The sequence below is a fragment of the Euprymna scolopes genome, chromosome 4 (assembly GCF_053919585.1).
Source record: "Euprymna scolopes isolate OS-2025 chromosome 4, ASM5391958v1, whole genome shotgun sequence".
NCBI lineage: Eukaryota > Metazoa > Mollusca > Cephalopoda > Sepiida > Sepiolidae > Euprymna > Euprymna scolopes.
In genome coordinates, this window is record NC_136485.1 from 141,398,620 (window position 1) to 141,417,328 (window position 18,709).

At 36.1% G+C, this 18,709-nt stretch overlaps 1 protein-coding gene across 1 annotated transcript in view; it reads left to right on the forward strand.

The window, feature by feature from the left end:
- Positions 1-7,298: 7,298 nt before the first annotated feature.
- The window catches only part of LOC145269557 (uncharacterized), a 98,552-nt gene continuing 87,141 nt past the window's right edge, over positions 7,299-18,709 (forward strand). The window contains exon 1 of the mRNA XM_080125308.1: positions 7,299-7,441. Coding sequence (XP_079981434.1) covers positions 7,314-7,441 — 128 coding nt within the window. The 5' untranslated portion in view covers positions 7,299-7,313. The remainder of the gene's footprint in view (positions 7,442-18,709) is intronic.

Sequence of the window (18,709 nt, forward strand, 5' to 3'; positions counted from 1 at the left end):
TCTGGATTGCTGTGGGTGTTATCTTTATATGCAAATTGTGTGGACATAGTTGTAGACATATGTCAGCTTTTTGGCTAAAAGGAAATATGTCGCCGCTGTATTTTTATTTTGTGACTGTATCTTAAGTGATGTGATGTTTGATCTCCGAAATCTGCATCTGTCTGTTTGCAGTCAAACTTGATCTGTTTGTGGATATATTTATGCCAAGTTTGTCACCTGTAGCATTTTTATAATTTTTCTATTATCCAGCTATGGTCTCTACAAAAAGTAACAGAAATCTGCAAAATCTGCACCCCAGAGAAGATTCACCAGCAAAATATTGCTGAAGAAGCTGCAACTGTGTTCACTACAACGCTGAAGAGAATGATATAGTATCATATAGTATCATCTATATATGGAAAACCTAACATTTATTTCCAAGAAACTGTGTCCAAGAACTATGAACATCTCGTAAATCATTTAATGACTTAATCTTTGCCTTGCACGTGTCAATATATGGATTATCTAATCTTGTTTGGTATTTTTAACTGTACGAGTTACGTACCTTGGAATATAATAAAAATGGCTTCTTGTACCCTAAAGACATCTCATCTCATCTCATCGTTATCTCTCCTTTATGTTTACTTAAAACGGAATAATACATGGTGGCAACAATAAAACCCAAGCATGAATCATTACTTGAACAAAAAAAAAGGTGAATATTGAGGACAGCCCAACAAAAATTCAGCCTTCTTACAGGACAACGAGAAAGCACATGCATTGCGTCTTCAAAAACGTCATCTAGAATTCTTACTCGTTAAACTGTGAGTTGTTTTTGTTTAATATCTTCTTTTCATTCCAATACATTGTTGAAAAAAAAAATGTCTAATCGGACAACGGAACCACACATGTGCTGGGATACTAACATTTTGGAGGAATCCTTCAAATTCTTCAAGCAACAATATGAGTTATATTTTGCAGTCAGAGGCATTGACGAAAGCAAACAAGTTGACCACATATTATTGTTATCAGGGAAGGAAGAGTTAAGAAGATTTAACTCATGGTCTTTCACAAACGAGGCCACCAAGTGCAACCAGGCAGTGATTTGGGAAAAATTCCTGGAGCAAATAGAGCCTCAAATCAATTTTAGAATTACACGTTTCTGCTTGCAGAAGTACTTACAGACTGATGCAGAAAATATCAATGATTTTCTCGTGAGGTGCAGGCTGCAGGTGCAGAAATGCAAATTCAGGGATTAACTTGAACTTAAAGAGTGCATTATCGACCAAATAATTTGGCGGGGACTAAATTCCCAGAATTACAAAAGCAACTACTGAGAAAAAACAAGACCGTATCAATACCAGAAGTGTTGGATATGTGTAGAAGCTATGAGGCTTCAGTTGAATGCATGAAAAAGATGGGCGAGATTCAGGGCAAATATGAAAGCCAAATAAATACAATTAGGCACAAAACCGAGAATGCAGACTACTGTGATAAGTATGGAATCCAACATAAGCAAGGAAATTCTCCTGCTCAAGGCAGACTTTGCTCAGCATGTGGTTAGAAGAACCACTGGGCTAAAATGTGCAAGACCCAAAAATCCAAGACGAACATTAACAGGCAGATGCAAACAAACAGGCTGACCAAGCATAAAAATTTGGACCAGCAAAAGACACAGTAAAAAATATACATGCAAGGCGAAATGGCTAATGAGAATGTCTTTCTATTCAGTGCATCATCACGGAGAAAAAACATTGCGCACAGAAGCATTCACCAAACTGGTGCAAAGTTATTCTCCAAGCTCAACACAAAAATTGGCTACAGGTCAATCATGCTCAACAGAGAATCACAGCTGTTGCAATATTTTGGATTCTAATGGGGTATGATCCCACACAGCCGGATGATTCTATTTATGAACGATGCTGCTAAGAACTGACGAATCAAATAAATTCACGTTCTGCTACCAACCAATCAGAAACCAGAATTGCTTCATAAATATTAAACCTTTTCTGGAGCAATTTCACATGTTCTTTTCCCGGGTTTCGACACGGTAAGAATATTTTGTTCTGTGGAACTGTCTACTACAAACAAGTCACCTCCCAGGACTTGTGTGTAACAGTGAACCATCTAAAACTGTTCTGAAACTCAAAATGGCTGACATTCAACCGTTTGAGAAATATTGTTTTAAGAGAATGCCATTTAGATTGATTATATCTCAGGATATTTTCCAACAAAAAATGGGCATGATCATTGAAACATGTCTTATATGCGTATTTACATTAACTGATGATGTGATCATCCATGGTAAAACCAAAGAGGAGCACGACCACAACCTAAGAAATTTGATGGAAACTGCACGAAATGCTGGCTTCACATTCAACAGCAACAAATGTGCAATCAACCAAAAGCAAGTAAGATTCTTCGGTACGATCTTCGACAAGAATGGGATGCACCCAGATCCTCCAAAAGTGGGGGAAATAAAATCGTCCCCTAGCCCAACCAATACTACTGAATTGCAAAAAGTACTGAGAATCATTACCTGGCATCATTCATTCTAAGACTTTCAGACCTCACAGCAAACTTTAGGGAATTTTCCTAAAAAAGATGCTGACTATCAATGGGGTAATAGCCAACAAAAGTCGCTGCAACAAATAAACGACTTAATATGCAAGAAGATTTCAAATCATTGACTGAGACGAAGCAACACTATACCAATATCAGGTATAAACTCCTGGTTGTCGTATTTGGTTGTGAACGTTTTTGAACTTATATTTACGGCTCTTCATTCAAAGTTGTTTAGTTTTTAACAGCACCTCCTTGACTTCAATGGATGCTTTTGAGGCTCCAAGAATATGACCATAAAATATCAACCAGACAATGAAATGCTATTGGCTGATGGACTATCCAGGCTACTCAATCAAAGGAGTAAGGCTTGGACATCAAGGCAGACTTTGTTCAATTCTCAACTGAGAAGCTAACACAGATTCGTCAAGCAACGAATGACAATTCAATACTGTGTGAGTTAAAGATGCAGATTCTTAATGGTTGGCCAGAATCCTGCAGAAAATTACACAAGGACCTTCAACTGTACTGATCCTATCGAGATGAACTCTCTATTGAGAATGGCATCCTACTCAAAGGTGACAGAATTCTGATCCCTAAATCAATGCAACCAGAGGTATTGGAAAATGTGCATTATGAATACCAAGGAAGTGACAAGTGCAAATTAAGAGCAAAGATCCATGTTTTCTGGAGTGGCATCAATAATGACATTGACTTAATTATACAGCAATGTGCCATATGTTAAGAGTTGCAGAAATCCCAAACTGCTAAGACCCTCATGCCATATGATATTCCTGTGCGACCGTGACAAATCCTAGCTACTGACCTTTTCAACTTTAATGGAGCTAATTATCTCCTCATCATAGATTATTACTCAAAGTACCCCTTCATTTGCAGACTCATTAGCATGGAAGTTATTAACTTTCTCAAGCAAATATTTGCTGAGCAAAGAATCCCAGAAAGGCTCGTTAGTAATAATGGCTCACATTTTAGCTCCCAGCATTTCAAAGAATTTGCTAAAGCATGGGATTTTGAACACATCACCTCTTCCCCGAGATATCACTAATCGAACGGTATGGCAGAATGCAGTGTACAGACCGTCAAAATAGCCATGAAGGAAACCAAGTCGAGCAATCAAAACATAAGCATGAGCTTATTGTGTCTCCGATCAACTCCGATAGATCATGTTATCCCATCCCTGGGAGAATTACTTTTTAATCACAAACAAGTCAGTAATCTCCCGACAAAGTGTGTGAACCAAAATGTCTATAAGGAGGAAATCCAGTCATCTATTACAGAAACAATTGTTGCAAAATAGACGACATAACAAACATATTCAGTACCTCCCTAATCTTAGCGCAGGACAATGAGTGCAGATACAAGACCAAGACACGAGTAGATGAACCACATTCCAACATTCTGAAGACATCATCAGGACAGATTCTTTGCAGAAACCGCTGACATCTCAAGAAAGTTGCTCACACCTCTAATACGACACAATTATACATAATACACCATCGCATCAGGCTCAGCTTACATCACCCAATATTTCAGACAGACATCCTGCAGAAACTCCCATTAAGCATACAAGCATCTGCACCCCGTCTGCAGAAACATACAGCCCTGCACAGATAACACAGGCCGGTGGTAATAAACCATCTGGAACAATCATAAGATCGGGTCATGTTGTCAAACCTCCTAAAAGATATGACCTGTAGAAGAGGTTCATATCCCCAAACTCTTCCAGCAAACCCTGCTTGATCAAACATTTCCTTTATGAGAAAGAAATATCAAAATATGGATTATCTCATTTTGTATTTTTAACTGTACGAGTTACGCCCCTTGGAATATAATAAAAATGGCTTCTTGTACCCTAAAGATGTCTCGTCATTGATAAGGATTAGCCATTCCTCGTTACCAGCCATTACGCTCACCCCCTTGCCATTTTATATATATATATATATATACTAGCCTTGGTGTCCAGCATTGCTCAGGTGTCTGTAGGTATGTGTTGAGCAAAAAAAAAAAGTTGTAGTAGGCAGGCCCAAACCCATGACGTGAAGGCGGAAAAGAAAGTGAAGGTGTGTGTTAGAGTGTTAGTTGAGCAAAAAAAAAAAAAAGAAAAGAAAATTGCCAGTGAAAAAAAAAAAAAGAAAATTGCCAGTGCAAAAAAAAAAAGAAAGAAAATTGCCAGTGCAAAAAAAAAAAAGAAGAAAATTGCCAGTGCAAAAAAAAAAAGAAAAGAAAATTGCCAGTGCAAAAAAAAGAAAAGAAAATTGCCAGTGCAAAAAAAAAAGAAAAGAAAATTGCCAGTGCAAAAAAAAAGAAAAGAAAATTGCCAGTGCAAAAAAAAGAAAAGAAAATTGCCAGTGCAAAATAAAAAGAAAAGAAAATTGCCAGTGCAAAAAAAAAAAAGAAAATTTCCAGTGCAAAAAAAAAGAAAAGAAAATTGCCAGTGCAAAAAAAAAGAAAAGAAAATTGCCAGTGAAAAAAAAAAAAGAAAAGAAAATTGCCAGTGCAAAAAAAAAAAGAAAAGAAAATTTCCAGTGCGAAAAAAAAAAGAAAAGAAAATTGCCAGTGCAAAAAAAAAAAGAAAAGAAAATTGCCAGTGCAAAAAAAAAAGAAAAGAAAATTGCCAGTGCAAAAAAAAAAGAAAAGAAAATTGCCAGTGCAAAAAAAAAAGAAAAGAAAATTGCCAGTGCAAAAAAAAAGAAAAGAAAATTGCCAGCGCAAAAAAAAAGAAGTGATAGCAGGCAGGCAGGCTCGAACCCATACTGCAAAGGAGGAAAAGAAAGCGAAAAAAAACAAAAAAACCTGACGTCTTTGCCGTTGCGTACATCGCCAAACCGGAAGTGATGAAGGCTAGTCAATCGAAAAGAGGGGATGATTTTCGAAAATATCAGCAAAAAAGCGACCCCTCTCTGTAGAAAAGTGCCCAGTTGAGGGTGGAGGAATTAATGTTTTTAGCCAATTTTCGATATTTGCCATCCGAAGGGTCGTGCTTCAAAATGTTACCAATCTTGTGAAAATCTGTCGCCTATGTCGAAAGTTTTTGTGAGACATACATACATACATACATACATAAATACATACATTCAAACAGACAGGTGAGATTTACATTATAGACTAACCTGGGAGGCTGACTTTGTGTGGGTGTTTGGAGGTGTATGTTGAGCAGAAAAAAAATGTAGTAGTAGGCAGGCAGGTTCAAACCATGTACTGTGAAGGAGAAAAAAAAATGCAAAAAAAAAAAAACCGCGATGTGTTTACTGTTGTGCCCATTGCCAAACCGGAAGTGACATAGGTTTAAATTAAGGCTAAATCGAAAAAAAGTGATGGATTTCAAAAATATCAGCGATAAAAAGCAACTCCTCCCTGTAAAAAAGTGCCCAGTTGAGGGTGAAGGAATTAATGTTTTTGGCCAATTTTTCGATATTTGTCATCCGAAGGGTCGTGCTTCACAATGATACTGATCTTGTGAAAATCCATCGCCTCTCTCAAAAGTTTTAGGCAGATATACAAACATACATTCGTACATAAATTTAAACAAACAGGTGAGATTTATATCATAGAAGGGAGATTGAAAAAGCCGAGAACAATGCAGAAATCCAGAAAGAAAAACAAAAACAAACAGATCTGTTCCGGACTTCTGCATTGTTCTCGGCTTTTCCAATCTCTCATATTTTATCTTTATCAGCAATGCTTCAAGCAAACTACCTATTCCTCTCTCTCTCTCTCTCTCTCACACACACACACACACACACACACATATATATATATATATATATGAACAAATGATTAATAAAATATGTTAAAAGACATCTTGAAAAAGAGTTAAAAACATATTTAATTTTAAAAAAGGAAGCACAAGATAAGTGGATAGTCCTTAATCCGTGGAGTTTCGAAAAAATACTCTCCTTCTCATCAGAGGGCAGGAATTAGCAAAATGCAGGATCGGATTTTGCATATAAAAGTATTTAATGAAACTACGTCAGTCAAAGATCTTACTTGGTTAAAAAAAGGGTGAGGTAAGGGGAACAGGAGGCAAAAGATTCAGATTAAATATGTTTTTAACTCATTTCAAAGTGTTTTTTAACATATTTCATTAACTGTTTGCTCATATATATATATATATATATATATATATATATATATATATATATATATATATATATACTAGACAAGCAGTCTAGATTCAAGGGATTAAGTGACGTATAAAAGTTGCCTGATCTGACCCGTTAACAAAGGCTGAAGCTATCAAAGGAGAAGGTAATACAGAAGATCGCCTCCTGATCATTGAACGGAACAGATACTAGACTCTTATCCCAAACGGATAGAAGTCATTTTGTTTCTTAATTGTTGTTTTAAAGAAAAAATGTTTCATTCGTGTAATATTCTTAATTATTAAAACATTACAAGAATGAAAAGCTTCTAAGTTTTCTTTGGTATTTTTTACGACCTGCCCCAGTCAGTGCCCCAGCGTAGTATAAACACCCTCAACCACCCAATATTAAGAACGGCTTTGGGAATAAACCCTCCCCACCCCGATCTCCTCATGTTAAGAACGGTTTTCGAGGTTGGGGGGTGTTTGTTCCGAAAGCCGTTCTTAACATGGGAGGTTGGGGGGTGTTTATTCCGAAAGCCGTTCTTAACATGGAAGGTTGGAGTATTTCTGGGGCACGTCGTAAAAATTTACCGTTTTCTTTTTAAACTAGACACTATTAAACTAAAATAACCAATTCTAATTGGTTAATAATCTAAGTTGGCGCCAGATGACGTCAGTCGATGTTATTGCCGCGATAAAAACAAATAAAAAAAAAAGAAAACGACAAAAAGAGGAACAACAACAACAGGCGTTTTCGTTTAACTTGTTTTCCCTTTTCGTTTTGCTACTACAACGGTAAAGTAACCCCAAATCACTCCTTTTTTTTTGTACATTAGAAATTGTTCAACCTACAGTAGTGTAATAATTCATAGATTTTTAAAATTATATTCTTTTTAATTCATAAAAATGTCTTTCTTTCTTTTTCAGCTCATATACTCATTCTTTTTATTTTAGAGGGACGATTCTCTGCAAAAGTCCTTTTTGTTTTCAAATACTAAAAATATGCAAACAAAACATTTCGTAAAATTAAAGTCGGTCATCACGATCATAAACTCAGCGTTAAATTATATAAAATTAACCGTATTTACCCGGCGTTGCTCGGTTTGCGAAGTGGACGTAAAGAAAAAAAAAAAAAAATGAAAGAAATAGTCATGTTTACATTTTTTAATTTTTTTTTTAGTAGGTTGAAAAGGAAAAGGTATTTGCGCAGAATACGGACTGGCCCGAAATAATAACGTTATTTAGAAACCCATTCTTAACATTGAGTGGATAGAGGAAACTAGTTTTATAAACAAAAAGATATTGTAAAAATTTAATTTAACTAAAAAAAAAAATCCCCTCTACAAAATAACACGGTCCGTCTGCTTATAAGCATCAAAATTGTTTCTCTTGATTTTTGATTCTTATTCGATTAGTTAAATGTATTTATCAAAGTTACTTAGAGGCGAGAAATACATAGACATGGGGTTTTGTCAAACTTTTCTATTAATATACGGCCGTATTAACCGTTTTTCGTGCTTATGCACTTCTGTTACCGTGCTAGTTTTTAAATTATATTTTCAAGTTAAATTGAAGTTTCGTGATATTTTTATTAAATTGTAGGTGAAAGTACAGAATAGTTACAAAACACACTCCTCTCCCATGTTAAGAATGGCTTTCTAAATAACATTATTTTTTCAGCACGGTATCATTTTTATTTTTGATGGGTCGGGAAGCAGATTAATTTTTTAGTCAGATTTTTATTTATTCTTATTAACTATTATGTGAATTTTTTTTTTGTATTTTAAATCTTTCGTTTGAAACCCAAATAGACTTGATTTTGTCGTCGAAGAAGGAAAGTTTTAACATTTTTTGCATTAAAGTTCCAAATTATGTATAATGATATAGATGTGTAACCTTTCAAATTTATTTTCTAAAAATAAATTTGAAAGTTTACAATTTTTTTTTTCCTTATGAAGAAAAACAAAACAAAAAAAAAACTGGGGGAACCTATTCTAGAAAATTCTTTTTTTTTTTTTTTTTTATCACTCCAAAAATATTGAAAGAAGCCTAAAAAATATCACTGCGAGTGCGACACTAAAACGGATATTTATCGCCCCCCCCTTTTAATTTAAAAACTAAATCAGAAAATATACTATAGCGGTTACGCGAATCGAAAATGGAACTAATTTAAATAAACAATAAATTAAAAAAAAAAAAAAAAAATCATACGGGATAAAAACAAAACAATAAAAAAAATCATCATCGGGAGGGGGGGGACAAAAAAAAAAACAACAATAAACAAACAGAAATGGGTGTGTTGTTATTGTCCATTTATGCACAACAGCCACAACACATGGGACGCTTTTTACCGTCCTTCAAAAAAAAAAAAAAAAAAAGATACAAACATACAATTGAAACTACAAAACAAAAAAATGCAGTCGTTTGAAACGGAAGCGAAAAGTATAATTTACTTTAGTAAAGACTGGTTTACAGGGTTTATTCAACTAATCTGTTTATATTCGTTTTGTTTTTACGTTTCATATAAATAAAATGCGGTGACGATTGACGAAAGTTCCTCATGAAAATAAGCATTCATTTCTTTACACTTAATGACATTACTGCAGACAAAAGAAGTTTTTATTTCTAGGCATCACCACAAGACATTAAAAAAGATAAAACTATTGAAATATATATATTGTACGTACCCATTATAGAATTAAGTTCTCGTAAAAAATTTCACTTAATTTGATAAAGTATTTTTTTTTTATACAGGAAAATCAAATTTTAATGAGAGCGATCGTGTCGCGACCATCTCGCCTATTTCGCAGACGAGGGGGAGATAACTTCAATCACAGCTTAATATTTGTCAAAATTTGACGAGATTTTGAAACATGGACAGAAAAATACTTAGATAAACTTAAAAAAAAATTTTTTTTTAAATTATTTCACAGTTTCTCTGTCCTTTTTGGTCTTGTGCACTTTTGCCACCGCGCTATTTTTAAGTAGTTTTTTTTCCAGCTTAAATTCAAGCTTCAAAATATCTTTTTTGGTGCTAGAAGTGCACTTATTAATCTAAATTTTTTTAAATAGTATTTTCAAGTTTAATTAAAGTTTTATGATATCTGTTTTTTTTTTGTTTTTTTTTTAAATTATAAGGTTAAAGTACAGAATGGGTACAAAACATCCTTCCCTCCCCATGTTAAGAATGACTTTCAAAATAACTTTATTTCAGCATGGTCCACATTCTCCAGGGATTTGTCGCCAATGGTGAGGGAAGGAGCTGCAGCGTCGGCCCTGTTCCCATGTTTTGGTTGGTACATATGTCTTTGTTGGGTTATAGATTCCATGCAGTTGTCATTGGCATGTTGGAACTTCATCAAGAATGTAACTGAGGTTTTGTGTTTTTGATCTCAGGCGAGAGAGATTGAAAGCTTGTCCGTTTGTTCTATAGATAATGTTGAGTCCTGGAGAAAGGTTGTTCTTGACCATGCGTATGATAGCTGTCACAAACATGAAGAGTGTCAGGGCAACAACGCAGCCCTGTTTGATAATCTTCTATGATTATGATAACAAGTACGAAATATACGATTTTTCGTAAAAATAACTTTTCTGTATAAAAAATTATCAAAAACAGCTAAAATTCCATAAGCTTTTTTTGAGATAAGTAATATTTTTGAGATGAGAAGTAAAACAAAGCACTCTGCGTGAGACGAAGGAGTTTCATGGTGCCACAAATGTTGGATAAAGTGACAAATTCTGATTCAAATGAAAACGAATATGGTCAAGAGTATGCTTGCCAACACTGCTGTTAAGAAGTTGGACTATCTACTGTGCTAGAAAGTTACTCATGCCTGAGAGTTTCCTGTACTTCTACAAAGCCGCCATTTGCCCATGCATCGAGTATTGTTGCCACATCTGAGCTGGTGTGTCTGCCAGTAGTCTCTTACTCCTAGACAGTTAAAAAAAAAAAAAATGAAGCTAATAGGTCCTTCACTGTCAACCAAACTCCAATCTCTGTCCTATTGACGAAATGTTGCATCCACATGTTTTACAAATATTTTAATGGACAGTGCTCCAACAAATTTCAAGTACTTGTGCCCTCGCGACATAAATACCCCCTGACTGATCTGATAAGCAGTAAAATCCCGCCCCTATACTATAGAGATCCGTAGATGCCGGAAAACCTTCTATTCAAATAGTTTCTTATCTCCTGAACTGCTAGAGTTTGGAATTCTCTCCAGAGTGTCTCTGTACTAACATGCAGCAATTTAACCCTATTAGACCGAATTACCGATATACTGGTAATTTCCAAAAATGCTATATACCGAGTTACCACTAAACCGATATTTTTCCGATCACAAGTCTTTGTGTTTTCAGGGAACTAAAAGTAGCTACCCAGTTGCTGCTTAACCTCGATTTTAGCACAAGCCTAACATTCTGCAAATGGCTTCCTTTATTTTGGCAGAGTTGTGAGTTGTTTTGTAGACTAAAGTAGCCATGAAGCGAGCTAGTGACGAATCAAGCACTTCGACATGTAAAAGAGTTAGACTAAGGAGTTTTACAGTGCAACAAGTGTTGGATAAAGTGACAAATTCTAATTTTGATTCAAACAAAAGCAAATATGGTCAAGAGTATGTTTCTGAATCAAGTAATGCTAGTGATGATAAATAATCGATGAAGAAGAAAGTGATGATAATTCTGATGACGCAAGTAGGCCTGTGTATCAAGGAGGGTGCCACCTGTTGGGCGGACTGGTAGATGAAAGGCAAAAAATTTACTAACGCATTCAAATTTTTCTCACAATTTTGCCCAAGAGGTCAGACACAGAGGCAAATTAGGTTCAATAGTTCAGGTCTGGTAGAGTTCAAGATAATATAATCAGACATCTTGTTGCTAAACTCTCTACATATTATTCCTGCAAATTTTGTTTCCAATAGTAGCTTATGTCAAAGTGGCACAGTGACTTGTTTGGGGGGGGGGAAGCAATAATAATAATAATAATAACAAAAAAAGAATTGTTTTTGCTTAAAAGAACATATTAAAAAAAAATTATCACTGTAGTCTAACCATAAACAAGCTCTGAAACATTTTGTAATAATACATTGTTTTTATAAATGGATCCGAAGTATAATTCTTTAAAATAGCAGATGATTAATTGATGTCAGATTCGTCCACCATTTTGGATGTGAAACTACAAAATTACCAAAACTTTTCGCTCCCTCCTCCTAAAGTAGCAAATTCTGAATTAAAGAAAAAAAGCTTGATTCACTTTACTGATATGGAGAAAAATATTAACTCTATTCTTAACCTGGAGAGTTGACCTAAACCTCAATCAGAGAAAAAAATGTTGTTTCAGCACTTATGAATTTTAGTTATTGTAGACAATTTTTATTTTTAAAGAACCCACTTGTTACAGAGGGAGACAATTCAAGAAGATCTTGCATTTTTTTAAAGAATTTCTCTGATTATTTTCATAATAAATTACAACAGGTATTTTTTCTATATTTTTCTGACATGAAAGTTTTCATATAAAAATGTATAAGTTTCTTTTGTTTTGTCTTTTTTAAAAAAAAACAAACCTTTTTTCTTTTTCCAAAATTAAACTATGGTAATTGATAAAAATAATCATTAAAATTTATAGTTTTGAACAGTCATCATTGAAAAGTATGTGACTTTTTTTACAAAATTTCAACTTTTGTAAAAGAAATAAAAATAATTGAAAAAATTCTTTGAAATAATTTAATTTCTTGAATTGTTGGTCCTGAAATTTTGCCATAAATTTTATTTCATTAAATAGATGAGCACAATAAAAAAAAAAATTTTATTTGCAAAAATTCCCGTTGCGTTCCCAGGGACTCAAGAGGTAAAAAATGCCCCAAAATAGCCAAAAAAATTATACTTTTTGCCCAATAGCATTTGATCCATCCATTAGATTTTCCTGAAACTTGGCAAAATGTGGAGGCCATTGTTCTTAATATAAATTCGGTATGGGTGACCCTGGCAAAATTCTGGTTTACATCCCTCTGGGACTTTTAGGGCTCAAAAAGCATGCTTTTATTGAGCTCTTTTTCCATATTACTCCAAAACTTGACATGTATTTTTTTTATTTTTTTTTTTATTCAATTTTCACCCCAAACAAGGCACAGTGCCACTTTGAAGCAGGGGGCTACTATTAGGGAATTAATTAGCGGGGTCATTATGAAGGGAGAAGAGTAGAAAGATGTTTGTTAACATTACACTTGAACTTCTGCATATCATTGCAGTTGGGAAAGCAGAATCCCGGAAGGGAGTTCCAAAGACCCGCAGTTCTGGGGAAGAAACTATTGGAGTAAAAGGCTTTCTTGCACCTAGGGATCTCCACTGTAAAGGGATGAGACTTAGTAGCTTGTCGGGCTTGTCGGGGGTAGTTACGTCGGGGAGGTACAAGTGTTTGCAGTTCGTCAGAGCATTCACCATTAAAGTATTTGTAGAACAGGCAGAGGGATGCAACATCTCGTCGATGGGACAGAGGTTGAAGCCCAGATGACAGTTCAGGACCTATCAGGTTTGCGACTCTTTTTTGAACCCTGTCCAGGAGCGAGAGACAAGCAGCAGATGCACCAGCCCAGATGTGACAACAGTACTCCATACATGGGCGAATGGTTGCCTTATAGAGGCATAGGATACTGGCAGGCGTAAGTAGTTTTCTAGCACGGTAGAGGGAGCCAACCTTCCTTGCAGCAGCCTTGGCAATGCTCTCAATGTATCTATTCCAGTTCATATTCCCTGTAAACGTTAGGCCGAGGAGTTTAAAAGAAGTACTTTCAGGCAATGTGTTCTTGGCCATTGCTATTGGTGGTAGAGAAGGTTTCTTGTAGTTATTGAAGGAAACAAGCTTAGTCTTAGCAGCATTGAATGAGACCAACCATTTTTGTCCCCATTCCACTACGGATTGGAGGTCATCCTCTAGTGTTTCTGCCATTTTCTTGGATATGTGTTCATTTGTTTTCCCCTCATATCTGTTATAGAGAGTGGTGTCATCGGCAAATATACCCATCTCCAAAACAATATTATCAGGGAGGTCGTTTATGAATATCAGGAACAATAGAGGTCCAAGGATAGACCCCTGAGGCACTCCCGCATTTATGTCATATTGTTTGGATGTACGTCCGTCGAGGACAACTTTGATTTTTCTATTACTTAAGAAGGATTTAATTACGTTATGAATTCTTCCAGTGATTCCATATGATCTAATTTTCCTTAGAAGACCATCGTGCCATACCCTGTCAAAAGCCTTAGATATATCAAGGGCCACCGCTCTACCCTCCCCTGTTTTATCCAATGAACGGTATATACGTTCAGAAACTACAGTTAAGATATCTGCTGTTGAACGGGCTTGCCTGAATCCATATTGTTTGTCAGTCAAGAGTTTAGCAGCTGTTAGGTGCTGGACTAGGGCTTTATTAACTAAGGACTCAAATATTTTGGCGAAAAGCGGGAGGAGGCTAATGGGGCGATAATTTAGTGGGTCAGTTCTTTCACCAGAATTCTTGAAGACTGGTACCATAGAGGCGGTTTTCCAGCAGTCGGGAAAACAAGATTCGTTAAGGCATTTATTGTAAAGTTTGGACAGAACTGGAGCAACCTCGGCAGAGCATTTTTTTAATAGCACAGCCGGGATGAGATCTGGTCCACATGCTTTAGAGGTGTCTAGGTTTTTTATAATAGCATGTACCTGAGAAGGGGTGATTTTCAAGTCGTCAAGTGTGGCGTCTGTTCGCAGAGGAAAATCAGGGAGTGAGGTGTGTACCGAGTTCAGTGTGGAGTTTGAGGCAAACCGACTGGCAAGCAGATTAGCCTTGTCAGTTGCCGTGCAAGCAACCTCATGATTGTTTGTTAGTGGGGGAATAATTGACTGTCCATTATTAACTACGCTGTTGTAGATTTTCCAAAAATCCCGGGTTCCTAATTTCTGTGCTTCGATGCGCTTTCTGGTGGTTTCAGAGTAATCTGACTTAGCTGTGTCTATCACTCTCTTACAATTATTTCTAGCTTCTATAAACTTCTGTTTATTTGAGCTGGACTTATGTCGGTTGAATCTGCGGAACGCATGCTGCCTTTGACAAATGGCAGCTGCACAAGCAGAAGTAAACCATTGGGGGGAGTGGGGCTTGCTATAGTATTTCCGTGCGGGAACATGTGCTTCAATAGCAGTTTTGAACCATTCAGTTGTCTCATTTGCACACTGTTCCGCTGGAAGAGTAAAGATATTTTGCCATGGGGCATCTCTGATGAGCTCCCTGATGGCTTCCCAATCAGCCTTTTTGTAATACCTCGTTGTTTTGAGTAGTGGGTCTTCAGTTTTAGGGCGAGAATTTAGGCTGATTTCTACCATTATCACAGCGTGATCAGCATTCCCGAGTGGACTATGGGCATTTGTTGTACAGTCATTGGGAACTGTTGTCAGAAAGAGATCTAGAAGTGAGGCATGTTGATCGTGCTGGTCTGGGAAACGTGTCGGAAATGTAACCATCTGAGATAGGGAATGAGATATAGAGAAGCTATATGTGGCGCTACCAGCTACGTCTGTGTGATTTGAGAATCCTAGCCAGTTACTGTGGTGGACATTGAAGTCACCAAATACATGTATTTGTGCGCTAGTATCGAGGGAGAGTGCTATATCTATGCTGTCTGAGACTTTGTTTATTAGGGTTCAGTCTTGGTTTGAGGGAGAGCAGTAGAGAAAATATAAGTAGCTAATATTGTGTTGCATATTTAGTCTGAAGCACATAAAGGCCTGGCCCTCTGATTCTAGTTTTATTTCTCTAGTTAGGGGGAGGGTGTTTCGAATATAGACTCCAAGTCCATGCATATGTCTGTCCGAGTCCTTACGGTAGAGTGGGAGATAACCAGGCATGTTAAAGTGGTTAGAGGGTATGGAGGAGTGAAGGTTAGTTTCACTTAATGCTAAGATATCCGGGGTGTTTACAAGGAGAAATGACTCAACATCATCTAAGTTAGTTCTAAGCCCGCGGATATTAGTAAATGCAAGCCTCAAGGGAGGAGGCAGGTTGGTTTTCTTTGAGTTTGGTCCTGGTTTAAACGTAACTTTTGCTTGAGCTGTCATTTCATTTTATTTTATTTAAAAGTTTCAGTTAGGGTGGATGAGTGAGGGGGTGCTGGACAAGTAGTTGTGCAGAATACCAGACATGCAATACAAGTAGACCATCAGCTGTCCTCACCCACAGGATTGTGGCCTCAGGAAAGCCCACCGGCGAAAATATGGAGGCAACGTAAGCCCTTCACATTTCTCACATTCATCATTTCTTCACTATTTTTTGTGGTGTCATCTCAAATGCAGCACCAGAGGGGGGGACTACACATGCGTGGCTTGTTGATTTCTGTTTCTGAATTTTTGAGATGAGGATTAGTAATATGAATTATTTGGATTGTTCAGACCGCTGTTCTCATCTTGAGTTTTGTTCTCGCAGCAACATTTCAGCCGATGTAACCTTTTTGACTTAGTTTTAAAAACATATAATTATTTAAGTATTCCAAACTGATTGGCTTAAGATGAATAGAGTGATTGGCTCTGCCACATAGGAATCTTAACGATCCATGTGTATCAATGTCACGCCACATCGTGAGTTAATATTTCTACGAAATGTGCTGCTTTAAAAAAAACAAAAAAACAAAGTAACTGGAAAGTACAAAGAAAAAAATAGAGAAGTTTGTTTTAAATATACTCGATCAGCAAATCATTTTAAAATTGCAGATCGCCAATTGCGATTTAAATGTGTTGCTTAAAAAAAAACGCAAGGTAAATGCAAAACAAAGTTTGTTTTTAGACATATTTGATCGGTTCTTGTGATTTAGCATGCCCCATCGTCAGTTGATTTAAAAAAAAAAAAAAAAGGATAGAGAGAAGAGGAGGGGAACTATTTACCTATTATATATACTGTATATTTTGGCGTATAAGGCAACCGTCAGATTAGATGAGCTACAAAATTGGAGCAAATTTTAATAAATTTATCATATATCGGTTGTATAAGACGACTGCTAACTCACAAAACCATATTTGTTTAGCCTAGGCTGGAGATTGCAACATCCGGTATCTTATGAAATATTTGTTTTTAAAGATGATTTTTTTAACTTTAAGGGTCGTCTTATATGATAAAATATATGGTATTTATTTTTTATTTATTGATTTAATTTTTTTTTGTGTCAATGTTCGTCATGTGTCATCTGTTTATCAACGATCACCATGACTAATAGTCATGTATAACTTGAGTTGGATAGTGCGGTTGTGCTCCCACTTACCCTATAAAGTGGCTCATATAGGCTGTACAAACTTATCACCTCTGCTGGCCAAGCTCCTCATCCCCCCCCCATGCATCCTCAATGTTGGCTCTAGTGCTATCCACAAGCCCTGCTTCAATTGCACTATCCTTAGTGTGTATACTAGCAGTAGGGAACCACTTACAAATCAAATATACCCACGTAATACCTATGGATACGCAGCTTTAGCTGAGTACAACTACTGCTATGGTGTCTGCAGGGGCTAATGCACTCAGTGTCATGCATGTCAAGTGTACCAGCTAAGATTTTTTTTTGTCGTAGGGATTCCCATCACATCGCTTGCTGGAACGTAAGAACTTTATTGTCAGTTAAGGCCCAAGTACTCGCTATGCTCTTGCTCTATAAGTATAAGGTTGACATCGCCTGCCTCTCTGATTCCCGTCAGCACGTGCTCAAATTTCCACATTTGAGCATCTCGTATAATTTCTATTACATTGACCTGACAACTTGGCTCAACATGGTGTAACCCTTGCACTGAGTGACCAAGCTAATGCTGTTTTACTCTCCTTGATTGGCTTGAACTTGTCTAAGAGACATGGTTCACACAACATTTCTCATCACAGTGTATGCCCCGATTCTTGACTCTGATGATTATTCAAGGGATTCTTTTTACATTGCCCTCCAGTCGGCAGTAGATCGTACTTTTATCTTCTGATATCCTTCTCATTGCTGGTGACTGGTATGCTCATGCTGATGCTTCCACTAACACCATAGCTGGTCCATTCACAACGCTGCATTAATAAAGATAGCCTCGTCAACGTTAACTCTGCTAAGAGGTTGATAATATCAAACACCAATGTTTCATCGTCTGTCATGCAGATACTCCCATCATTGGTGAAATAAGTTGCATGATTGTCAAATTGAAGAATGGCAAAGCACCTGGAGAAGATGGCCTATCTGTGAATTCTTCAAGCAGTGTTGAGACATCATTGCTCTCTGGTTGCATCATGTCATTGCATGCATATGGAGCACTAAATCTCTCCCATGAAATAAAATGCATTTATATAAAAATATTGAATTTGTGTTAATTCCTGTCCTATGAAAACATTTTCTGCAAGGCAAAAAATTAAAACATGAACCAATAGTTACTACGTTACGCATGCATATTCATAATGCCATCATTCGACCTTCACCTGACAGATTTTATTTTTAAAATTTTCACTTTTGTACTGATTTTCCCCAGCTAAAACCCAAATATAAAGTTGCATGTGCTCAAATACCCTATATATTAAGTTTCATGTCTGTAGACCAAAAACTGACAGGAGTTTAGATGGCAATATGTTTTTAAACATATATATTAGTCATATAGTCATCGGATAGCTGTATATTGAGCAATTTTATTTAGCTGGGATAGTCTTATATAAAATATTACCTCCAATAATATTTTGTAAGACCGATAATCACTGGATTTGCACACCAGTAGATTTATTATATTTCACTATTCTGAATAATTATATAATATATATATATATAATATATATATATATATATAATATATATATATATATATATATATATATATAATAGGTTTGTGTTTACTATAACCTTTTTACACAAATATAAATCATGTAGAATATCTGCATAAATATAATTACACGTAATGGTTAACTAAAGACAATCATCACATAAGATTCCCCCCCCCAAAAAAAAAATAAAACTAACGAATATGGAATTAATTAAAATGAATGTTTAAAAGAATATGCAAATTAGCTAGATCTTTTACTAGTGAATGCAATTTCATGA